This window comes from Spermophilus citellus (genome assembly GCF_964194105.1).
Source record: "Spermophilus citellus genome assembly, chromosome: 6".
Taxonomy (NCBI): domain Eukaryota; kingdom Metazoa; phylum Chordata; class Mammalia; order Rodentia; family Sciuridae; genus Spermophilus; species Spermophilus citellus.
Genome location: NC_138187.1, coordinates 132,749,691 through 132,775,572, shown reverse-complemented (window position 1 = coordinate 132,775,572; position 25,882 = coordinate 132,749,691). Strand labels below are relative to the sequence as shown.

Here is a 25,882-nt window from a genome sequence, read left to right as displayed (position 1 = left end):
CTTAGGATGAATTTTAGGAATTGAATAATTGGGTCAAAGGATTTATGCAGTTTAAAACTTTTGGTACATGGTTAGTTACAGACTCTTCTCCTTACCTAGGTTGTGGACTTGAAGATTGGTTTTCATCATGGCATAGTAGTCTAGGATTAGGAATTACTAGTGGGAGATAAGATTCAGTTTGTTTTGATTTCAAGTGGTAGATCAATGTTTATGAAACCTGATCTTCTGGTGTATGGATATAAAGAAAACCCTTCCATATTCTCATGTATGCTTTTATATATTTGCTGTAGAGAGAGTGAGAGAGAGGTTGTAATGGACATAATACCTTTATTTAATTTATTTTTTTTATATGATGAAGAGGATTAAACCCAGTGCCTCACACATGCTAGGCAAGCGCTCTACAACTGAGCCACAACTGCAGCCCTATATTGGATTTTATAGAAGCTTTCTTGAACACTTTAGTGTGGGGACCAGGGTGTGGCAGGGGCTTGAGGCTAGAATGTTCATTGTTTTGTTGAATTACTGTTTTATGGGAATAGTCTTGAAGACTTCTTTTGCCCTTACTTATAATGTGCAGCTCTTTAGCCACCTTCAGTATATAAGCTAACTCAGATGTTTTCAAAGGTAATTCTTTCACCAATTATTATAGCTAATATTTTCCCACCTAGTTACAATGGTATACTTTTGAAATGGTTATGAAGCTATCTGAACTTTTTCATTTAGATGAAAAAAAACCTAGTGCTAGAAATGTAGATTTAGAAAGTATCTTGTGTAAAGTAACCTAGATCCCATGAATCTATGTAGATCATATATTTAGTTACAATACTTATATAAATTTTATTCTGAAATTTAAAAAAATACAAAAATATAAATTTATTCTGAAGCAGTAATAAACAGGCACCCTATGAGAATACAAAAGAAAAAAAAGGACATGGTTATCTTTAATAAAATTTTAACATGTGTAGATGGGAATGTACAATATTCTCAGTCATTATGTTTATAAGGCTCTGTTGCGACATGTGTATGTTAATATAATTAGTTAAAATTTGGTTTTAACAAAGTAATCTCAGGGCGATTTGGTGGAGAATATTGCAGGAATTTACCTGAAATGTTTTAATTCATTGTCTCCTTATTTTAGGATTGTGTTTTAAAGCCGATTTCTGTGATTGAGTTGTCATTTGGAAGATCAAACCCATTTCAAAAGGATTTGGCGCTGGCCCTCGCCTTGAGGAAGCAGTGGCTTACTTCAAGAAGCCATTTTCTGGGCTAAGAATTTACCCAGCATGTCTAATCAAGGAGAAGACTGCTATTTTTTTTTCTATTCTACATGTACCAAAGTAAGTATTTATATTACTGAATTAGTTTTATTTATAGTTTCTTTAATAAATGAGGGTTTTTCATGCATCCTAAATTGCTTTTGTTTTGTTTTGCTCAACTGTTTATCTGCTGTCAGTTTTATATTAAAGAAGAATTTTATTTTTTCTCTGCATTTTATATATAACTAATTTTTCCATATTCTAAAAAAAATGAAATGACCAGTGGCACAGTCATCAGTGTTCTCTTATCTGTAATTAATCTATTCAGAGTGTCTTTGGAACTGTGGGCACTTTGATCCATGGCTTATTCTCTTTTGACTTTATGTATTTTGTATTAAGTGAGTGGGTGGTTGTATTATATTTTAGAAACTATTATGGGTTGAATTTGACTTCTCCCAGATTTCTTGTGGCTAAGAATATAAAGCTATCTTTTTTTAAAAATATTTATTTTTTTAGGTGTAGATGGACATAACACAATGCCTTTATTTTTATGTGGTGCTGAGGATCGAACCCTGGGTCTTGCCCATGCTAGGCGAGCGTTTTACTGCTGAGCCACAATCCCAGCCATAAAGCTATCTTTCTAAATATGCTTTTGTAGCATTTTTGCTTTGTCTTTGTCCAAATTTCCTATTTTTCTGCTTGATTCTTCTGTATCTCTATTTAGATAGGTACTACTTTCAGTTACTTCTTTATGACATTCTGTGCATTTGTATGGGTTTTTTTTGTTTGTTGTTATTTTTTTTTGGTTTTTCGTACTGGAAATTGAACCCAGGGTTGCTTAACTACTAAGCCACATCCCTCACCCTTTAAAAAAAAAAAATATATATATATATATATATATATATATATTTAGTTGTAGGTGGACAAATACCTTTATTTTGTTTATTTTTATGTGGTGCTGAGGATTGAACCCAGTGCCTCATGTTCATGTGTTCGAGGCAAGTGCTCTACCGCTGAGCCACAACCCCAGCCTCCCCAACCCCACCATCCGTTTTTTATGTTTTGTTTTGAAATAGGGCCTCACTAAGTGCTTAGGGCCTCATGAAGTTGCTAAGGTTGATCTTGAACTTGAAATCCTCCTGCGTCACTGGGATTATGGGAGTATGCCACCATGCCCAGCACATTAATGTGTTATAGTAACTTTTTCTTGAATCATCTTGATGTTGTATTTAAAATGGTAAGTTTTAGGATTGGGAGTATAGTTCTGTGGCAGAGTGCTTGTTTCCTGATGCATAAGGTCCTAGGTCCAATCCCTAACTGGGAGTTGGGGGAGGACCTCCACAAAATAATAAGTTTTAAGCAAAGTTCTGATAATGTAATCTATTTCACAAACAGCAGTTTGCACACTTGCATTTTATTTCAGCTAAGATATGAAGAGAAGCTTAAATTATATTAGTTATAGATTGATTACACCTTTTTTTTTTTTTTTTTTTTTTTTTTTTTTTTTTTTTGGTGTTGGGGATTGAACCCCAGGGCCTTGTGCATATAAGGCAATTACTCTACTGACTGAGCCCTAGATTGAGTATACTTAAGTCCTTATCTGTTAACTTTGTAATTTGCTCCCAAAAGCTGGAATTACACAAGTTAGGATGTGTGGAATGCTTTTGAAGATGAACTGTAAGATATTTTATTGAATACATAACAACTTCTGTCGTTTTCAACCCTGTCTTTCAGCTTGTGTCACTCAGGTTGTCAGGTCAGATGAAGGATACTGTCAAGAAGTAGATTATAGTCATCCCATTTCAGTTATTTTCTACCATACCTGTCTTCCTTACTAATTTATGTTTGTCTAGATTCTAGACTCTTTTTACCTAGGATGCCTATTTCAGTTACACATATTCTTTATGTTCTTTTTTATTAACAGGGTGACAGCTGCCCATTCCGTCACTGTGAAGCTGCACTAGGAAATGAAACTGTTTGCACATTATGGCAGGAAGGGCGCTGTTTTCGACAGGTGTGCAGGTTTCGACACATGGAAATTGATGTAAGCTTTTGATTTGCATTACCATAATGTTCCAGTGAAATTTCTGACATTAATGCTCACTTTTTTAAAAAATTTCTTTTATTTTTTTCATTAATGCTCACTTAACAATTAAATGTTTGCTCCTTTTTTGGCGGCCAGGGTGGAGGGGTACTGGGGATTGAACTCAGGGTCACTCAACGACTGAGCCACATCCCCAACCTTGTTTTGTATTTTAGAGACAGGATCTCATTGAGTTGCTTAACACCTCAGTTTTGCTGAGGCTGGCTTTGAACTTGCAATCCTCCTGCCTCAGCCTCCCAAACTGCTGGGATTACAGGTGTGCACCACCTCTCCTGGCCAATAACTAAATGTTACAGAGCATTAATCAGTATAATTTTTCTGGAAGGCAGTTGCTAATATATTTATCTCTATTTTTTGGTAACAGGGCATTGTACTCATGGCCTTATACTTTCTAGACAAACATTCTACCACTGAGCTACACCCAAAGATCTTTTTAAAATTTTATTTTGAGACAGCGTCTTGCTAAACAGTTCAGCCTAGCCTCAAACTTTCAATCCTTCTGGCTCAGCCTCCCAAGTAGCTGGCATTATAGGCCTGTGCTACAGTGCCCAGCTGTATTCCTTATTTCCAAACAATTACAATTACAAACTCAGGAAAATTTGAAGTACAGTATAAATCTTCATAAGCAATTCGGCAGTCAATTACTGACATTCTTGATCATTTCCAGATACTTTAAATATTTCCTTAGAAAAGGAAACAGGAAGCTATCAATGTTAGAAAATTAGCATTGATATGTTACCTCTGTTTAACCCTCAGATCCCATGCAGGTTTTGCGAGTTGTCCCAGTAATATCCTTTATGGTTGGAGCAAGTCCAGATTCAAGTGTTGCCTGTAGCTGTCATGATGCTTTAGTCTTATTCAGTCAAGAGCAGTTGCTTAGTCTTGCCTTGCCTTTTATTGGTCTTGACACTTTTGGTAGTTATTGGTCACTTATTTTGTTGAATGTTCCTTGACTGGGGTTTATTTGTATTTTCTCATTACTGAATTAAGATAGTGTATCTTTAACAGAAGTATCACAAAGGTAGTATTTTCACTGCATATCATCAGGTGGTGTTCAATTTTACTTTTCCCATTAGTGGTGTTTTAATTTGGATCACCTGATTAAAATGGTCTCTGCCAGATTGTTCTTCTCAAGAAAAAAGTTTTTTAAGTTTAGAAGTTTTTGTCGGGAGATACTTTGAGACCCTATAAATATCCTGTTTCTCATCAAAAAAAAATTTTTTTTCCAGGTATTTATTTATATTAGTGTGAAGTCATGGTTTCATTTTATTCAATGTGTTGTACTCCGTTACTATCGTTGTTTATTTTTAATGCTCACTTTGACCCGAACGGGGCCTGTAGGAGCCCTTCAAGCTGACTTTTATATACTTTTCATCATTCATCATTCTTTAGAACCCTTTCTTTTTGTCTTATTTTCTGGGTTATCCTGTAATTTTCCTCCTCAAGCCCTAGAATCAGCCATTTCTCCATGATGTACTGGTTTCTTTTAGTGAAGAATGGTGTATAGAAACTAAGCTTAGGGCTATTCTTGGAATATCATTGCTTCCAGCTTGTCTTAGTGGACAGAGCTCCGGAATATATAAGTATATATGCAGATGGACATGTACATAATTAATTTGTTACTTTGTGCTTATTAAAAAAACATGAGTTCACATAGATGCTTCTAGTTCCTTGATATCATAGGGTTTGGTTTAGGCTTCTCTCATTAACTCTTCAAAAATGAGAAATGTGGTTCCCATTGTTCTTAATGCTTTAACTTATTTGATCAGTCCCTTAGTAAATCAATATTTTGACACAACGTCTTCCATCCTTTCAGGCTATGACGACACACATGAGGCTGCCCCTCTACAGGGAAACTTTTCTCATCTTGGGTTTTTTTTTTTTTTTGTACCGGAGATTGAACTTAGGGGCACTCAACCACTGAGCTACATCCCCAGCCCTATTTTGTATTTTATTTAGAGACAGGGTCTCACTGAGTTGCTTAGTGCCTTGCTATTGCTCAGGCTGGCTTTGAACTCATGATCCTCCTGCCTCAGTTTCTCAAGCTGCTGGGATTTCAGGCATGCACCACCATGCCCAGATCATCTTGTTTTGACTGTAGCATACAATGGCTGGCTCCCTCTATTACTCCATGGTGGGGAAACCTTTCCTTACCCAACTCAGACCCCAGTATTCTACTCTGGACTAAAATCTCCCCAGTAGATGCTCTTTTCACTCCTTTGGGCTCTAATACTTTATAGTAGGCCACCCTCCCATGTGATATGCTCCTTTCCTACTTTGTACCAATTTCTCTCAGGAAGACCCAACCTTACTCAACCAATTGGATCTTTGATGCCCGTTGCATTCTGCCTACATGAGTATAGCCTCTTCATCCTACGTGGGGATCATCTGTGCACAGAATCCTTGCTCACCACTCAGACTCCAACACTGGTCAGGCCATCCTCCCATGTAGTGTCCTCTTAACCCATTGTAAGTTCCAATATCGTACTCAGGCCCCAGCATCCTGCTCTGGGCCACCATCCATTTTCTTTCCCCAGATGATTGCCCGGTTCCCTCACGCCCATGTAATGACTTTGGACCAACATGTTAAGGTGAGATGAGGGAAAAAAAAAGAGAGAGACTAAATATGCAAATTGTATGCCTGTGGTCATATAACTACTTCAATTTGCTTCTAGATTTTATTTCTGAACTCCATTCTAAGCTCCCTTCCTTGCAGATAGCCAGAGGACTCACTAAATAAATTCAGAAAAATCCTACTGTATAACTTTTGCAAAGTCATGTGTAACATTGCTCCTGCAGAGTAAATAGGCACAACTCCTATGGAGAGTTATATCAGGATCTCTGTGAACAATTCTCTACAGTATTCTCCCAGCTGTGATTTATTACAACAGTAGAGTAAGGATACACTGTTGGATCATAAGAGAAAGAGAGTCTGGCTGAAGCAACATGCAAGCTTGTTTGGTTTTTTTTGTGGTGGTTTTGGGAATTGAACCCAGTGCTCTTGCATGCTAGGCAAGCGCTCTACCATTGAGCCTATATGTGGATCCCTTTTTATTTTATTTTTTGAAATATGCTGAATGCCTAGGCTGACCTTGAACTTGCAATCCTCCTGTGTAGCTAGGATTCCAGGCATGTGCTGCCATGCCCAGCTAGCCTGCAGGTTTGTTTTTGCTTACTCCCTCCCCTGGGAGTTGCACAGAATATACTCTTTCCTCTGCAATGAAATGTAGCAACTCGTGATATTTTTGCCCAGAAAGGTCCATTATAGACTTGCTTTCCCAGGTTTTTCTTAGGGATGGCCAATAGGGTATTAGGCGCTTGTTTTCTAACATGTACCAAAATTCTAGACTCAGGAAGGAACGTTATTCACCATAAACCATATTATTTGCACAGACAGTTTAAGCACAGTGAGCCTCTTCTCTCCCCCCATTATCAGTTAACTGGGGGCATTCTAAGGGCCAGATTTTCAGATGCTAGCCAAAGACCAACTATGCATACAGGCCTTTCTAGGGAGAATAGTCTCAGACCTGTTAAAATTTCTATACAGACTTAGTTGGCTGCATCTCTGAGAACTAGATTATGTGTTGATTGGTTGATGAAGATGTGACCAGAGAATCATAGGAAACTGACCCTGTATTTCCCTTAGAAGCATTGGTTTAGTGTTCACTAATTCAGTGTCTCCAGTGACTTCATAGAACATAGCTATTTAAATAATTCATGAGAATCAACAGTCTATCCTTGGACCCTGTGAAATTAAACTATTACAAATGATGTTGCTTTGAACATTCCCCACATTGGTGCTGGGGATTAAACCAAGGGCCTTATGCATGCTAGGCAGAGAGTCTGTCACTGAGTTACACCCCAACCCTGCAGATATTCTTCTCCCCCAGTTCTCTTTTATAACAGTGAGGTGGTTTGGAAGAATGCATACCATCCTTAGTAAGTTATATGTGCCTGCCTTTGAGAAATCAAGAATGAAAAATTTTCTAAGAACCTTGAAATTACATCTTCAAATAATAACTGCAGTTCATTGACTTGATTCTGTGTACTAGGTGCTTCACATGCATTATTTCATTTAATCTTCATTTAAAAAAATAAAAACATTATTTAGCTACTATCACATTCCCATTTTATAGCTAAGAAAAGTGAAGTTGAGAGTATTATTTAGCTACTATCACATTCCCATTTTATAGCTAAGGAAAGTGAAGTTGAGAGGCATTAAATTGTTCTAAGTCACATGGCTAACATTAACATATATTCTTAGGTACTTACTATATTATCCTACTTCTTTAGAGATTTCAGAATGAGGGCAAGAAGGAAACATTAGCAGATAAACCGTACTCCTGTTCCTTCCATCTCACTACGTCTAAACTATGTCACTTTCAGCAACCTCTCTACTTTTTGCTAAAAATCATCTCTCATGTCTCAGATTTTTTAAAAAAATAATTTTATTTTATTTATTTATTTGTGGTGCTAAGGATTGAATCCAGCACCTTGCACGTGCTAGGCCTGCTGAGCCACAATCCCAGCCCCTCACGTGTCAGATTTTTATACCTTGTGTTAACTTTGTCCAGAAAACAAATTACTGGATTAATAAAGGATTCCCTTTGTTCTTTATTTGAAAACAATGTGTCTTTGTCTCTTACAGAAAAAACGCAGTGAAATTCCTTGTTATTGGGAAAATCAACCAATGGGATGTCAAAAACTGAACTGCGCTTTCCATCACAACAGAGGACGTTATGTTGATGGCCTGTTTCTACCTCCAAGCAAAAGTGAGATGAGTTTTTAGTTTTAAAAGAATATATATTATTAAATGAATGCCTACTATACATACTACACAAAGTACTTTTTATACATTGCCTTCTTTCAGTCTAGTGAGAAAGTAGTATTATTTCCACTTTGCAGATGAGGAAACTGAACCTTATTAAGGTCAGATTATTTGTACATAGTCATAGAACCAAATGTTTCCTGGCATGCCAGATTAGGTTCCTATAGCTTGCTTTAGTTCTCATTCTCTTACCAGATCCATAGAGGGGTCATATAGATTCTCAAAAGAAACTTCATTCCACAGGGGATGGCAAGTCTAGTCTTCAGTCTATTTTGTAAAACATTTATAGAATGCAGCCTTGTCCATTCAGTTACATATTTTGTCTGGCCGGTTTTATGCTATCCCTGCAGAGTTGAATAGTTGAGACAGCAACCATATGGCCCACAAGGCCTAGAAGAGTTGGGCTCTTTATAGAAAAAGTTTGCCAACCATGCCCTAAGCTATCAGCTATAATAAAATATATATTCTCCAGAAATCTGGCATTTCTTTCCAAAGTCCCCTTTAAAGTAATTTCCTTCTGGAATTATTGCCCATTAAAAAGGCACATCCAGGGCTGGGGATGTGGCTCAAGCAGTAGTGCGCTCACCTGGCATGAGTGTGGCCCGAGTTCGATCCTCAGCACCACATACAAACAAAGATGTTGTGTCCGTGGAAAACTAAAAAAATAAATATTACAATTCTCTCTTTTCTCTCTCTCTCTCTCTCTCTCTCTCTCTCTCTCTCTCTCTCTCTCTTTTAAAAAAAAAAAAGGTACATCCATGACTGGGGGTATAGCTCAGTGGTTGAGCACTTGCCTGGCATGCACTAAGTCCTGGGGTTCAGTGCTCAATAATGCATAAATAAATAAATAAATAGCTACATTTGCTATGTGATTAAAATTTTATGGCTACATCTTTTTATGTCTAATTAGGTGCAAAAAATAGGATCAGTCTTTTCTACACCCCCCCCCCGCCCCCCTTTTGATGGTGGTGGTGGTACTAGAGATTGAACTCAGGAGCACTCTACTACTGAGTTACATCTGCAGCCCTTATTTGAGACAGGGTCTCTCAAGCTTGCCCAAGTGACCTCAAACTTTCTAGCACTTGCCTCAGCCTCACACGTAGCTGGAATTACAGGCATGCACCACTGTACCCTGCTAGAACCTTAATTTTAAAGTTAAATGGATAGAATTTGCAAACCACTGCTATACATCCAGTCTTGATTTATGAGTTTCCACTGTGTTTCAATATAGTGAAGAGTTATTGGCTAAAACTCCATTTTTTTTCGTCCCTGCACGTTCAAAACCTAAATGGGAAAATTAGGTTAAGAAGTCTTGGGGCTGGAGTTGTGGCTCAGTGGTAGAGTGCTCGCCTAGCATGCACGAGGCACGAGGCACTGGGTTCGATCCTCAGCACCACATAAATGTAAATTAAAGATATTTTTTTTAAAAAGTCTTGGGGAAATATGTATCAAACTTATCATAATTTTAATTTGACTGGTTTTGTATATTTAGCTGTATTGCCCACCGTGTCTGAATCATCAGAAGAAGAAGTGAAGACGAGCCAGCTCACAGTTCAGCAGAACAAATTGTCTGTCCAGTCTAATCCCTCCCCTCAGCTGCGGAGTGTTATGAAAGTAGAAAGTTCTGAAAACGTACCTAGCCCCACACATCCACCAGTTGTAATCAATGCTGCAGATGATGATGAAGATGATGATGGTAGGTTTTAGGTTTTTCTTTAGTAAAGGCAAATAAGCAGTCAGAGTCATGTATTAAATTGTACAGAATGAGAGTTAATGCTCTTAAGTCTGATTTAAATTGTAAATTTGTCCTCAATGTTGACGTACAGACCAGTTTTCTGAGGAGGGTGATGAAACTAAAACACCTACCCTGCAACCAACTCCTGAAGTTCATAATGGATTACGAGTAACTTCTGCTCGAAAACCTGGGGTCAATTTAAAGCAAGGTAAGAAGAGGCTTTGTTGTTGATAAATCTTTTAGCACTGTTGAAATATGTCCAGACTATTGTGATTACTTTTGAAATTCAGTTCAGTTATGGATCTCTCTATTTTCTCCCCCATACTATATAAACGTATTTTCTCTTAGTCATTCATTAAAGAAATATTTTAATGTCTTCCATACTCTAGTTCTTCATGTGATTTACATTTTGGTTTTTCAGGGGAATGTTTAAATTTCGGAATAAAGACTCTTGAGGAAATTAAATCAAAGAAAATGAAAGAAAAATCTAAGAAGCAAGGTGGTAAGTCACAACAGTTTGGGCACAGTTTGGTTTTACAAGTATGTTACCACTTTTTGAAGCAACAGCAAAAATGAGCAAATAGATTTTGAGTCATGTGGCTTGTTTTAAGTATAACAGACTTATTTGCAGCAGTGTCTCAATGCCTAACTGTTCAGAGCTAGACATATGTAGTAACCTAAAAGAACCTGTGTATCATGGCAAGCATAGCTCTAAAGAATACCATATAAGAACCATATTATTTATAAGTTGAGAGGGAAAAAATGGACCATCTTAAGAGAGCAAACATGCTGATCGCAGTCCTGTATTGCCAGCTATTTGGGAGGCTGAAGCAGGATTGCAAGTTTGAGGCCAGTCTTAGCAACCTAGCAAGACTCTATATGAAAGTGAAAAATTAGAAGAGCTGGTGCAGTCCCATAATCCCAGTGACTTGGGAGACTGAAACAGAAGTAGGACAGCCTCTACAATGTAGTGAGGCCCTAAGCAATTTAGTGAGACCCTGTCTCAAAATGACAAATAAAAATGGCTATGGACATGGCTCAGTGGTAGGGCACCCCTGAGTTCAATCCCCATGTCACCCAAAAAAAGAAGGCAAAAACTTCATTTTGTGATAGAAGAGTGTTTCCTTGAGAGTTGCTGAGTTTTCTTCTGGAGCTTTTCTCAATCTGGTGAATATATATTTCCAACCCTAAAAGTTTTAGACAAGATGTGAAATGTAGTATATAGAGAGAAAGATGGTTGGTTCTAAGAACTATCATATTAAAGCTTATTCTATAAGAACCTTGAGTTGTGTTTAATGATTTTAGATGGAAAGGTTAAATTGATATACCTGATGGTTAATATACTTCTGAGATTAACTTTAGAATACTTGTAGCCTTACCAGTAAATAAAAGTAGGTTGAGTGCCTCATAGATTTGAGTTATATAAATTTATTTTATATTTTATTTTCACATTGTATCCAAGCCTTTCCCTAACATTACCCCATTTCACTGGGCAGACAGGTACAGAAAAGTGATTGATTTGTATCATATAGCAGTCAGTATTGAACTTAACTAGTCATAAAGACAATTTTTTTTTTTTTTAACTTATGATACCTTTATTTTCCACAAATTATTTGCCATTCTTTGACTTTCCTTATTTAGAAGGTTCTGCAGGAGTTTCCAGTCTTTTACTCCAACCTCAGCCTATTCCAGGTCCCGAAAAAGAGAATGTTCGAACTGTGGTGAGGACAGTAACTCTGTCAAACAAACAAGGTAAGGTATAGGTAGATCTGAGAGTTGTTGGCCTTTTACTTTAATGCAGACATTGGGAATGAAGAATCTTTAGGAATTTTTTTTACCTTTTATGGATTTGCATGAAGACTTTAGTGTATTGATCAGATATAAGGATAAAAAGAAGTACATTTGGCTCTACCATTTAAAAGGTAGAAATACTTAATTAAGCCATCCTCACATTTATTTATATTTAATTTATACACTTACTGTTTATATTCATTCAGCTAATTTATTGGCTTATTGTGGGTAAAGAATTGTAATAAATGCTTTGAGTTACAAAAAAATACAAGTCTTTTCACTCAACAGTTTAAAATCTAGTAAGGAATAAATTGCAGTATAATAGGTACACTTAAATTTATGCCAAACAACCAAAAATTAGAGGAAAGAAATCTTACATGGTGGGGTGATAAAAGAAAGTTATATAATATAGCTTATCAAAGTACCAAAGCAAAAGTAAAGCTTGGGATGGGCATGGTGGTGCACACCTATAATCCTAGCAGCGGGAGGCTGAGGCAGGAGGATCACTTGTGATCCAACCTCAGCAACTTAGTGAGACCCTGTCTCAAAATAAAAAATTTAAAAAGGGGGAGGTGCTGGGAATGTGGCTCAGTGGTTAAGCATCCCTAGGTTCAATCCCTGATACAAAAAAAATTAAAAAGTAAAAAGCTTGGGCTCTGTAACCAATTGGAACATAATTTGTATTATACTTGGTTGCTGTTAATAATTAAAACTGCTGTTGGCTTTTGTTTGGGCTGTGCATTTGACTGCTTAAAATTATTAAAATTGTTTTTTTTGTTGTTGTTGTTGTTATTGTTCAATGTAATAGATTTCCTTAAGACTTGAGACCTGATTTTTAGGACAATTCTGGGGCAGGGTGATAATATACTTTGTACATGTCAGAATATACTTTGTACCCATTATTAGTAGTTATTAAGTACTGAAAACTTGGCTAGTAGTAGAGAATTCTATTTTTGGCGTTTCAGGAGAAGAACCCTTGGTTAGATTGAGTCTTACTGAGAGACTGGGAAAACGAAAATTTTCAATGGGTAAGATAAATCTTGTGCATATCTTTTGTTTTTTTGTTTGCGTGTTCATAAGCATGATAATCTTCTCTAAACTCAAATCCTATTGAAATTGATTTGCTGGGCCCCCTGTGTTCTTAGCTAAAAGCACTTACAAAATTTCCTCATTTTTTTATGTGTGTATTATACCTTTTATTAAACTCAGAATTTAAAGTGTTAATTTTTTTTTTTTTTTTTTTTTTGTGAGAGAGAGAAATTTTTAATGTTTATTTTTTAGTTCTCGGTGGACACAACATCTTTGTATGTGGTGCTGAGGATCGAACCCAGGCCGCACGCATGCCAGGCGACTGCGCTACTGCTTAAGCCACATCCCCAGCCCCTAAAGTGTTAAAATTTAATTAGATTGTTGGCCATGACCAACTTTGTAGAAAGTATTAGGTTTAAAAAACAGTGATGAATACATCATTACTTTATATCTATTATAATGCACCGTCAAAAAAATATTTTGAATTTTTTTAGTTCAGAGATTTCTTATTACTGTCTTATGTACTCAAATTTTGAAACCTTGAGCCAGGCATATATAAATTTATTTTATATTTTATTTTCACATTGTGCCCAAGCCTTCCCCTAACCACTACTCCATTTCACTGGGCACACACCGGTAATCCCAACTGAGCCAGAAGAATTGTGAGTTCAAAGCCAGCCTCAACAACTTAGGCTCTAAGCAATTCTGTGAGACTCTGTCTCTAAGTAAAATACAAAGTAGTGATGGGAATGTGGCTCAGTGGTCAAGTGCCCCTGAGTTCATTCCCAGGTACCAAAAAAAAGCAGGAACCTTGTCTCCATTCTGTTTTCTTCCATACTCTTCTCACTGCCCTGTCTTCAAAACTGTTTTGAACTTAGTAGCATTTCAAGTTTTCAGTCAGAAAGTGTGATTTTTATTGACTCAGTTATGCAGATATCACCCTAAGTAATTTAAAAAAAAAAAAAACTTTGAGTGATTATATCAAGCCTTATGAATGAAATATGATATTTGATGTGGATTTGTTAAGTGTACACTTTCAACTATTCCTCAGCACCATGAGGAAACTAGGCATAATACTGGCACTTAATAAATGCCAGCAAATATTTTATGCATTCAGCATAAACTTAGTAAGGCTTAAATAACTTTCCTAAGGTCATATTCAGATGAATTTATTATGGATTCAGCATTTGGCAAGCTAAGATTTTTTTGTGATGGTTTTTCACATTCCTGGTTCTAAACTTCAGCCTCACCAGGGCTTGTGGTTCTCCATAGGATCAGTACATTGTATGATCAAGTATGTTAGTTACTCAGTAAATATTCTTTCATGCATTTCAGGTTTTTGTCCCTTACCTTTTCTTTCTGGGACTTTTGTTCTTTCTCCAACATAGAGTTTTGGGAAGCTAGTGAACAAACATACCATGCAAATGGAGAAAACCTGTTAGAAGTAGTCATCATTGTCTCTTTTTGCTTGTATTTTTTGACCTCCACAAGTTCCCCCTATTTGTAGGTGGTGACAATGATCCCCCATTAAAGCGGAGCCTTGCACAGAGGCTAGGGAAGAAAGTTGAAGCTCCAGAAACCAACCTTGAGAAAACACCAAAAAAAGGTAGGTATCTCTGTTTTAATACATGGTGTGTGTGTGTGTGTTGGTGTGCGTGTGTATACGTGTGTAATTACCCTTGTTATAATGTTAACAGCTGTGGTTCTTCATCCTTTTGTTCATATAAATTATTATTTTTTAGTACACTCGAGGTGCTGGGTTCAATCCTTAGCACTACATAAAAATAAATAAATAAATAAAGATATTGTGTTCAAATACAACTAAAGTGTATATATATATATATATATATATATATATATATATATATATATATATATATATTTTCTTTTTTTTAAGAAATTTATTTGCATTTGCCTCTAACTACTTTGGGGGGCTTTCTTAAGAACTCAAAGCATGTGGAGTTACTGTGTTTTTTGTTTTGGTACTGAGGATTGAAACCAGCGGCACTTTACCACTGAGCTACATCCCTAGCCCTTTTTATTTTTGATATTTGGTCTTGCTAACTTCCTTAGGACTTCACTAAGTTGCTGAGGCTGGTCTCAAATTTAGGATCCTCCTGCCTCAGCCTCCCAAGTCGCTGGGATTACAGGCGTGTATTCCCATGCCTGGTACCAAAACATTTAGAAAGTGTACAGTAACAGAATTATTTCCCTGAATTCAGTAGTTTTTGCTTTTGAGGTATAAAGAAATTTTTTTGAAATTTTACAAAATGCTCTAGGGAATTCAGGGTTTATATAAGTCTGCTCTATGGAGAAGAAAAATTTTAAGACCTTGAGTTATTTTTTTTAATTGCATTAGAACTATAGCTTAATTCATGAACTTTGAAAAAATATTTGAATATAAAAAGTCTCTGTTCAACTTTTGAGTTTGAAATTTTGTCTTTTTGTAGTGCAAGTTTCCAAATCTTTGAAGGAGCGACTAGGCATGTCAGCTGGTTCAAATAATGAGGAAGCCACAGGTACATAAATAGACTCATAAGATGATTATGATGTGCATGATTGTATGGCATGGTAAGTACATGCCATAGAAAATAACTGGAAAAAAAGTGGCTAGAAATGTGGCCCAGAGATAAAGTGTTTGCTTAGCATGTGTTAGATCCTGGGTTTGACTGACCCTAAAACTGGGAGGAGGGAAGGATCCCCCACTAAAAATACAACACCAAAATGTTAATACTAATTTTATCTGTATCTTGAGGTTGTAGGTAATTTTAATTTTTTCTCTTATATTCTTTCTATGCAATAATATTTTTTAAAATTATGTAATATAACTACATAAGATTTGTGTATACATGTACAATTTAAAGTATAATGAAATGAGCATTCATGCACTCAGCCATCCAGCTTTCTTGGATGTAGTGCTGGGAATCAAAATTAGGGCCTCATAAATGCTGGCCAAGTGCTGTACCACTGAATTATACCTCCCACTCTCCAGCATTTGTTTTTGGTTTTTGTGTTTTTGTTTTGTTTTGTTTACAAATTCCAAGATTTATATGTGTGATACTTTTTGTGTAAGTTTAACATCAGTATTTATGAATGATGATAGTCTATATTTTTTCTTTTCATTCCATTAACAGATTTGAATATTAATGTTATACTAGCATCATAAAAAGAGTCTGACATTGGACATTCTTAATTCTTTTTTGGATAACCTAAATTTATTCAACAGAAATCTTTAGGATTTTTTTTTTTCTCTTCCTGCCTAATACATTGCAACTTCACTGAAGTGGACCTAAATACATCCTTTTTGTTTGTTCTGAACAGTATTCATTGAGCTCATTGCATCTAAGAACTTGTTTTTTTAATTCTAGAAAACATTCTTCTGATTTCTTTTGAGTATGACCTTTGCATCTTTGTTTTTGGTTTTCATATGAAAGATGTTGGAACTGGGCACAGTGACACACACCTATAATCCCGGTGGCTCAGGAGGCTGGGATGAGAGGATCACCAGTTCAGAGCTAGCCTCAGCAATTTATCAAGACCCCAAACAACTTAGTGAGACCCTGTCTCTAAATGAAAAATAAAATGGGCTGTGGATGTGGCACAGTGGTTAAGCACCCCTGGGTACCAAAAAATAAGAAAAGATGTTAGAACTTTGTTCATATGCTTCCCATGTCTCTTGACCTTGTCTTTATACTTTCCATCCCTTTGTTTTTCCCCTCACCCTCTATGAACTTTTGTTTGGCTTTATTTTATTTTAGATCAGGATTAACAAAATATTTTTTCTGTAAAGTGTCATGTAGTAAATATTGTAGGCTTTGTGTTGGGTTATCTCAGTGGTAAGTGCTTTCTTAGCATGTGTGAGGCCCTGAGTTTAATCTCCAGCACTGCAAAAAAACGAAACAAAAATAATTTAAGTTTTGTGGTCCACAGTTTCACGCCATTGTAGTATGAAAGTAGCCATGCGTAATGTGTAAATGAATGAGTGTGGATTTGTTCTGACAAACTTAATTTACAAAATTAGGAGGTGGTCAGATTTGGCCTCCAGCATATAGTTTGCCGGCCTTGTTCTAAATGGCTGATTTGGGACCAGCCTCATCTAATTTTCAGTATTTAGTCTTTTGTTCTCTCATTTTTCCTTTTTTCACAGTCTAATTTCAAGTTGCTCTAGGGTTTCTGATTTGAATCTAGGATTTTGTTTTTTGGGTGCTGTGTATGGAACCCAGGACTTCATGTATACTGGGCAAGTATTCTACTGAATGACATCCCCAACCCTGAATCTGTTTTTAACATTTGTATGAATGCATTGTTTTGGCTTCGTGCTTAGTTTATTTTATTTTTGATGATGTTTTTCTGTAGTTAAATGGCTGGGCTAAGTTTCTTCTGTGTTCTAAAGGCGATTTTCCAAAGTAATCCTCTCTTCTGAGTGGGAGACTTGATTTATGTCTGGTCAAGTAGAGGAGGTATACTAACACCCACCTATATGGATTGCAGGCCGGAAAGCTGGGGATCTTATTGTGGCCACAATAAGACTTTTTTTTTTTTTTTTTTTTTTTTTTTTTTTGCAGTACTAGGGAATTGAACCCAGGTGTCCTACTTTACCACTGAGCTTCATCCCCTGGCCTTTTTTTTTTTTTTTTTTTTTTTTTTTTTTGAGACAGGGTCTCTCTCAAGTTGCTAAGGCTGGCCTAGACTTGTGATCCTCCTGCCCTAGCCTCCCTAGTTGCTGGGATTACAGACATGCAAAGATTTTTTTCACTTTCAGAGAAACATTTTTCCTTTTCTTGCTTTTCTCTTCCCAACTCTGCTTTTCCGTTTCATACTTGTAAAAGTCTATAATTTTCATGCCTTACTTCTCTCCAACCCTGATATCTTCATATCTTGAGTAGATTCCTCTTTTCTTCTTCTTGTCTTTTCCACTGGTGCTAGGGATTGAATCCAGGGCAAGTACTCTTTCACTGGCCCAGACTTTCCTTCTTTAAAAGGAGTAATTTGGGCTGGGTTCAATCCCCAGCACCATACACACACAAAAAAAGTAAAAGGAATAATTCTCAGGAAGAGGTCATAACTGACTGAGCTATTCTATTGGCAGTTCTAAAACTGATTAATTAATTTCTCTCTTTTTTTTTTTTCCTTTTCTCTGTTTCTTTTTTTTCTGGTAGTAGAATCTAGGGCCTCACTCAGGCTAGGCAAGTGCTCTACCACTGCCCCAGTCCTTCAATTTCTACCTTAATAGTTATCTCTGAGCCCACTGTTGCTTCTTCTCCCATCCCACCTCTATGCTGGGGATTGAACCCATGGCCTTTGCATGATAGGCAGGTACTTTGCCATTGAGCTGCATCCCATCCCAGAACCCCACTTTTGATTTTCATACTAATTAAACCAAATTTCACAGTTTATTTTGGTTCTGTTGGGAAGAACAAGACCCACCTCTGCATTAACTCTTCTTTTTCCATTTTTCTTTGAATCCAGATATCTGCTTTCTGTCTTAAATTCTTCAAGATTTATACTCTACTATTGGCATCCTTTCTTATTAGTAGAGATTTATTCTAATTTTAACTTCTATCATTTCAGTGAAATTTCGGTAGGGAAGGGAAATGGGTCTCCATGTCACGTTCATGTTGTTACTTTAAGTGGTAATTCCAAGATAGATCTGCCATCTTGAAATGGAAGAATTTATAACTGTAATTTAAAAAGCTAAAGAGAGCTGGGCATGGTAGCATATGCTTATAATCCCAGCTACTTGAGGCAGGGGATTGCAAATTCAAGGCCAGCCTGGGCAACTTAGTGAGATCCTATCTCAAAAGGAATTTTAAAAGGGTTGGGGATATAGCTCAGTGGTAGAGTGCTCCTGGGTTCAGTCCCTAGTACCCAAAACAAAAGGCCCTAAACACATAATTCAGAAGCACTTTTGTGAAATTTATATTTTAGTTTTAAACAGATATAGAATGATTGCTATATCATTAAAACTAACTTCTTCAGGGCTATTCCTCTGTCTGAAGATGACTCACATTTTTGCTTGAGTATATTCCTTTCTTTACCCCTAAAGGTTCTCACTCTCATGTTAGCCCACATTCTCCCTTGAATGTGCCTCTGCTTTCTTAAATAACCCTCTCTCTATGCCTTTGGTGGGTAGTGTGGGGAGAAGCTCTTGGATAGTGCCAATTTATAAGGGTTTCTCATTATTCTCATCTTGTCACCTATGTGACCTCCTTTTTATCCTTAAAAAATATCCTTAAAATATTACTTCTTTTTGCGGCTAGGGTTGTGGCTTAGTGATGGAGTGCACACTTAGCATATGTGAGGCCCTGGTTTTGAGCCTCAGCACCACATAAAAATAAATAAATAAAATAAAGGTATTAAAATATCACTTCTTCTGAAGTTGCCCTCAACTAGCTCCTGGACAACAGTTGACATTCTTGTTGTGTGCAGTTACTATTAGCATATTTTGTTTTTGCTGGATTAATTATTGGTCTGTCAAACTCAAAACTACACTAGGGCAGAGGTTATATTTTGCTTTCTTATAGTTCTAGTACAGTGTCCAGTACAGGTTTATATCTTTGGATAGAAGAATTATTGCTTTTTTATTGCTAAGATTTATAATAACACATTTCTTCAACTAATAAATAGTTTTCAGGTTCTTTGGGGATTAGCTTCTTAGTAGAAATACAAATCAGAAATTTTTAACCTCCTTAGTTTTCTTTGAGTGCTACTGCCTGAAATATACAGTAATCTGAATTTGTATGGAGGGGTAGGGGGTACTGCTGATTAAAACCACAGGCACTCCTTTACTGAGCCAAATCCCCATCCCTTTAAATTTTTTATTTTAAGAGATGGTCTTAAGTTGGTGAGGCTGGCTTTGAACTTGTGATCCCCCTTCTTCAGCCTTCTGAGTTTCTGGGATAAGAGGAGTGCTCCACTACCAGCCACTAATTTAAAATTGAGAGTGAAACTAATGTTATACTCTTGATCCTTTTAATTGCCTACCTAAATGATACCTTTCTGTTGAACTGTCTTAATCCTAGAGTAAAGAAATCTTAAGAGATACATTTGAAGTATAATGACATGATTTTTTCTAAAACAGAGAGAGTTAATAAAGCTGGTGAAATCCATGTGAAGACATTAGAAGAAATTCTCCTTGAAAGAGCCAGTCAAAAACGTGGAGAATTGCAAACTAAACTCAAGACAGAAGTACCTTCAAAAGCTGATGATTCTATTTCAGGAACAAGAAGCTCCTCCACCATCCGAATCAAAACCTTCTCTGAGGTCCTGGCTGAAAAAAAACATCGGCAGCAGGAAACAGAGAGACAAAAAAGCAAAAAGGATGCCACTTGCATCAAGCTAAAGACTGATAGTGAAGTTAAAAAAGCAGTGGTTTTGCCACCCATAGTTATCAGCAAAGGACAATCAGAGGAACCTGCAGGTAGAACAAAGTCTATGCAGGAGGTACACATTAAGACTCTAGAAGAAATTAAACTGGAGAAGGCACTAAGGGTGCAGCAGAACACCGAGAGCAGCACCAGCTCCCAGCCTCACCCTGAGCCTGCCCCAGGGTCAAGGCGGCTACTTCGAATCACCAAAAGAACAGGTGTGTAGTGCCACTTCCCCAAATACTATTCCAGAAAAAACAGTGTGCCCCTGGGATCTTCATAGAAGTTCTTTGAAAACTTTGTTCAGATAACTTTGAAAAGCACTGGATTCAAAGAATCTAAGCTATTTGTTTATAGTTGCACTGTGTAGACCTTCAATACTTTAATATGCATTTTAAGAATTTATAAGACCAGTGGGTTTTTAAATCTCGTTTTCTTTATCATTTTATCATTATTCTCATTAACAAAAGTTTAACTTCAACTTTCACAAAGTTGCAGCCAAAATGGTAGACCTGATGATGTCTTTAATGTGAATATAGGTATGAAAGAAGAGAAGAAACTCGAGGAAGGAAGTGAAGTTGCTTCTCAGACCAGTGCTACTGTAGCTGAGGCTAATGAGGTGAGTAAATTTAAGATTGTTTTGCAGTTTTTTTTGTTTTTTTTTTTTTTTATGGTGAAGGCTAGATGAATGGTAAAGTGTTTTAGTTTCAGATTATAATTAATGTCTATTTAACATTTCACTGAAACTTCGGGTATGCTTTTAATTTTCTCTGAACATTTCCTATAATTTTCTGTATGTCATGGGTGCTTAACCACTGAGCCACATCCCCAGCCCTTTTTATATTTTTTTTAGACACAGGTTCTCGCTGAGTTGCTAAGTGTCTCATTAAGTTGCTGAGGCTGGCTTTGAACTTGTGATCCTCCTGACTCAGTCTCCCAAGCTGCTGGGATTACAGGTGTGTGCCACCATGCCCAGCTGAGAAACTTTTCTTTTTTAAAAGAAAGAACAAGCCAGGTACAGTAGCTTGTGCCTGTGGTCCCAGCTACTCAGCAGGCTGAGGCAGAAGGATCACTTGAGCTCAAGAGTTGAAAGCCAGCCTGGACACATAGTGAGGCCCATCTCATAAAAAGAGAAAAAGGAATTAACAAATCCTATAATTGTCCGACCCAGATGTAACCACCATTAAATTTTTCAGGGATTTCCTTTAAGTTTTTTGTTTTATATGTGTGTGTGTGTGTGTGTGTGTGTGTGTGTGTGTGTGTGTGTGTATGAGTCTATTAATGTTTAATTCATGTTTAGAACATGATGTAGAATTCTACTGTCATTTTGCAGACTCACTTTACCATATTAGTGAATCTTTAAGAAATTTGTATTTATTGACTACATAAAAATATTCTGCTATATGCATATAATCTTTCTGGGCGCTTAGATTTTGTTTTATAAAGTAATATTTTTGTGCTTAGGTCTTTTGTAAAGGTGATTATTTAGTAGGCATTAGTATTTGACTTGGGGTCATAGTTATCTAGCCTATATAATGTGGGTTTTTTTGTTTGTTTGTTTTTTGTTTTTTGTTTTGTTTTTTTTTACTGTTTCATACATCTTCAGTTTTAACCTTTCATCTTTAGCAGCATGTTCCCTATGTAATATCAAAGAGTTTTTCTCTAGGTTCTATATCATGTTACAATCTGCTTAATTTACATTTTAGCTCAACACTTTATAAATAACAAGCTTAGATTATTAGAGGTACTAAATTTTAATTCTGTCATTTAAATTTGTTCATAGGCTCCAGATGAAACTATGGGAATTGATATCACTAAAATTCCAGTTAAGAAATGTGAGACCATGAGAGAGAAACACATGCAGAAACAGCAGGAGTGGGGAGGTTCACAAAAGGAAAAATCAGTTTTGACGCCCCTCCGGGGAGATTCAGCCTCTTGCAATACCCAAGTGGTGGAAAAACCAGTGCTCACTGCCATGTCAGGCCTCCCACGGCAGCTAACCAAGCGGCTTCCCACAAAGTCATCCCAGAAGGTGGAGGTAGAAACTTCAGGGATTGGGGACTCCATATTGAATGTGAAATGTGCAGCACAGACTTTGGAAAAAAGGGGTAAAGGTGAGTGTTTTCTATAGTATGTTTTGCTTTAGGACATCAGAATTACCAAGTTTGAAAACTTTGTCCAAAACTTTATAGTACATCTTTTCTCTGGTTTTGAAGAATAGAATAATAACAGATTCAAAAGCCAGTAAAAGGGGTTGAGAATGTATATCTACATAATAAACACATGTAGTGGATCATTTTCAGTGTGGATTTATATTTTCTTGTTACTCCTAGTACTCAAGGAATTTTGTTACTTTATTCTGAATTACTTTTATGTAAAAAGATTTTTCTAGCTATTAATATTTTCTCTCTTATAGCTAAACCCAAAGTAAATGTGAAGCCATCTGTGGTTAAAGTTGTTTCGTCTCCCAAATTGGCCCCAAAACGCAAGGCAGTGGAGGTGCACCCTTCTGTCATTGCAGCTGTGAAGCCACTCAGTTCTAGTAGTGTCCTGCAAGAAAGCCCAGCCAAAAAAGCAGCTGTGGTAAGTAGAAGTTCCACCTTAGCAGTAGGTACTATATACTATGTGGTAGAAAAAACAAACTCCCCATTGTGTTCTGCCTATATCTGTGTTTAACACTTCCTGCCATTTCCTGAGCATTTAGGTTGTTTAGGTTGTTACTCTATTTTAAATTTACAGTTTTTGTGATATTTACAGATATTTGTGAAGTATGGGAGGACAGGATTTTTAAAAGCCAGTTTTCAGGTGGCAAGATATATGATTTCCTTGTACACTCAACCTTTGGATTATTGATTCTTGAATTCCCAAGTTTACATAATGATAAAACTGTTACGCTGGGGCTGAACTTCAGTAGTAGAGCACTTACCTAGCATGTTCAAGGCCCTAGGTACCGTTCCTAGCACCATGAAAAAAAAAGAAGGATGGCCACATGAGGTGGCGCACACCTGAAATCCTAGCTACTAGAGAGACTGAAGCCCAAGGATCCCAAGTGTGAGGTCAGCTTGGGCAATTTAGCAAAACCTTGTTTCAAACTAAACAGCAATGGGTAGAGCACTTGATGAGCATGTGTGAGGCCCTGGGTTCAGTCCCCAGTACTGCAAATAAATAATAGAAGAATGATAGTTATGAATATGCTCAAATATAAAAACCTGTCTTTTCCACTGAATTACCTTACTCTTTTGTAGGCTGTTGTCCCACTCCTCTCTGAGGACAAACCAATCACCATGCCTGAGACAGAAAAACCTAGAGACAGGTAATTCTTCTTAACCAAACTCTAGGCCACTGTTGTTTCTACTCTATCAAGAATGATATGGATAAGTAACTAAGTTTTTACAGTTTAGCCCCAGCTAAACAAATATGAACTTCAAGTTAACTGCAAGAAAGCATGAAATTCGGGATTGCTGTTCTCCATTGGTGCCACATTATCTAGAAAATGTTTTTCATACCTGGCTAAATTATACTCAGAACTATGAAAATGCTTTGTTCCAAAACAGTGAAATCATTTATTCTTTGTGTCCTCAGAAATAATTTTTTGCTAACTCTGTATTCCTGAGACCTGTGGGTGAGCTAACCATTGAAAACTGGCACAATTAGTTCTGATAATCCCTTCTATTTTTCTTACAGTTTTGTGCTGCCTCCAACCCAGTCCTCTTCAGATTCCTTACCCCCAGAAGTATCTGGCCCTTCCTCATCCCAAATGGTCACGAAAGCTCGCCGGCTCAGCTCTGCCTCAACAGGAAAGCCCCCACTCTCTGTGGAGGATGATTTTGAGAAACTAATATGGGAAATTTCAGGAGGCAAATTAGAAGCTGAGATTGACCTGGATCCTGGAAAGGATGAAGATGACCTTCTGCTTGAGCTCTCAGAAATGATTGACAGCTGAAGGTGGTAGTGAGAACACTTAAAAAAAAAAAATCACCAAAAAACTGGACTTAGTTTCATCTATTGTATCTATTTTAACATTTACCTGAAGTGATCATTTCTTTAGTCTCAAATTTGCCCCAAATCAGAAGTATACCTCTGAATTATCTGTAATGTGTCCTGGATTCTTTGGGGTCAGATTTTTCCAGTCCCTTGATAACCATTTTTTTTCCCCACATCATTTAGCATCCTTGAGAAAAAAGTTATTTAATACTCTTTTCTCCACAAAAAAGAGACTGAGGGAGATCCAAGTGAAAAGGGTGCAAGAGAACCTAGTGACTCCTTGAGGTGTTGTCAGTTTTGGCTGTTTTCCTTTTTGTTGTATTCTTTCTTTTATGTATTGTCTTAATGTACTTAATATTATCTAAGTTTGGACGAAGACAGCTGCTACCATTGTGGACCAAATTTCATGCTACCACTAAACAAAAAACCCCACTCACTCTGTGTTATATTGTATGTCTTTTTAAAGGTATTTGGAGATACAACTAAGCTTTAAAGAGGGCTGAGCAGCTCGAGAAACCTGAAATACGGACATAACTCTTTGGACCTGATTTTGATGCTTCAGCTGCTCTGTAAGCCTCTGAAGAGCAATAGCTAACTTATTATTACTGTAATTTTTTTAAAGGCTTTAAAGTGCCTCAGGGGTCCTCTGAAACTAATTTTCTACTTGGGATTCCCTGGATTCTTTATAAGAGATGGTAACATGATTAGAGGAATTCTTTTTTAGTATGAAAGTTGTCCCTTCTTCAGTACTTGCCTCCTGTTGGCATTGAATTATCACAGGGACAAAAATTGGTTAATTTTTTATTTCTAACTCTCCTAGCAAGCTCCTCTTGCCCAATATTTATTTGGTGCCCTTTATGCACCACAGGATTAAAAAAAAACGAACTCATTCAAGCTGCCAATATTTGTCTACGGACCGTAGCAGTACACTGAATTGTACTGTAGCAGGGATATTGAGATGCTCTGGGGGTGTATTGTATGCCTTCCAGTTTTCTTCATTTCTGAATTGAATTTTCTTTTCTTGATGTTGGTCTCCTTCATATCACCTCAAGGTTTAGACTTGTGAAGGAACAAGAATGATGAGGATGAGAGTCTTGAAAGGAGACATATTGTACATAATCTGAAGGAGGAGAAAAGAAGGACTTGTCCATTTTGATACTTTGCTGTAGGTGGCCAGTTTTGTTTCTCAAAGGGAAATCTGAACCACCTGTCACGTTGGCTCCTAAGGAACTGCTGTTGTAAGCGGCTCATCAAGAGTTGAACTTCATATAGCCTTGTTTGGGAATATGGAAAAGGAAGAAAGCCACAGGACTGCCCATTCAGTCTTGGGAAGATCTGGATGATTCTGCACAAGCAAAAATGACTTGAAATTTATGTATAGACACACCTCTACCCATCCATCTTCAGCTGACTGAATGTTGTATGATAGCCCTTCTCCAAAGCAGGGGTGGAATGTTGCAGTTTCACCAGATTTTATAAACTCATTTCATTTTAGGAATCAGCTGATTCCAGATCCTTTTTGTATATATAACCTTTATTCTTTTTCTTTTTTAAAAAATAATTTTGTTTCATATTTAAAGCCCTTGTATTAGTCGATGATTCATGTTCAGCATTATTTGAACCATTTGCCATTATAGAAAGAGAAATACTTATTTGTGTTTTAAATAAAACTGGTGTAGGAAAGTCTTGACATGAGTTAAGTAGTCTTAAATCACTTCACCTAGCTCTGCCTTGATCAGAGGCCCCCAGTCAGAGTGTTACTGACCCTTTGTATAAGTGCTTCAGTTT

At 36.9% G+C, this 25,882-nt stretch overlaps 1 protein-coding gene across 2 annotated transcripts; it reads left to right on the top strand.

Moving 5' to 3' along the window:
• Window positions 1–1,204: 1,204 nt before the first annotated feature.
• ZC3H11A (zinc finger CCCH-type containing 11A) lies at window positions 1,205–25,784 on the top strand. Of its 2 annotated transcripts, XM_081298135.1 has the most exons (16): window positions 1,205–1,337; window positions 3,181–3,300; window positions 8,009–8,132; window positions 9,681–9,884; window positions 10,015–10,131; window positions 10,345–10,425; window positions 11,565–11,675; window positions 12,680–12,742; window positions 14,251–14,349; window positions 15,194–15,262; window positions 19,825–20,328; window positions 20,650–20,729; window positions 21,894–22,224; window positions 22,527–22,693; window positions 23,356–23,423; window positions 23,795–25,784. In XM_081298135.1, the coding sequence occupies exons 1-16, from the start codon at window positions 1,284–1,286 to the stop codon at window positions 24,051–24,053; spliced, it is 2,451 nt and encodes an 816-aa protein (XP_081154261.1). In that variant the 5' UTR covers window positions 1,205–1,283; the 3' UTR covers window positions 24,054–25,784. The 2 variants fall into 2 exon arrangements, with proteins under 2 accessions (XP_081154261.1, XP_081154262.1); XM_081298136.1 differs by lacking the exon at window positions 15,194–15,262.
• Window positions 25,785–25,882: the final 98 nt, after the last annotated feature.

Excerpts from the sequence above, each read along its gene's own strand:
- ZC3H11A (XM_081298135.1), top strand. The coding sequence starts at position 1,284 with ATGTCTAATCAAGGAGAAGACTGCTATTTTTTTTTCTATTCTACATGT. Across the intron at positions 15,263-19,824 it reads AAATAATGAGGAAGCCACAG|AGAGAGTTAATAAAGCTGGT; the intron begins GTACATAAATAG and ends TTTCTAAAACAG. Across the intron at positions 23,424-23,794 it reads ACAGAAAAACCTAGAGACAG|TTTTGTGCTGCCTCCAACCC; the intron begins GTAATTCTTCTT and ends TTTTTCTTACAG.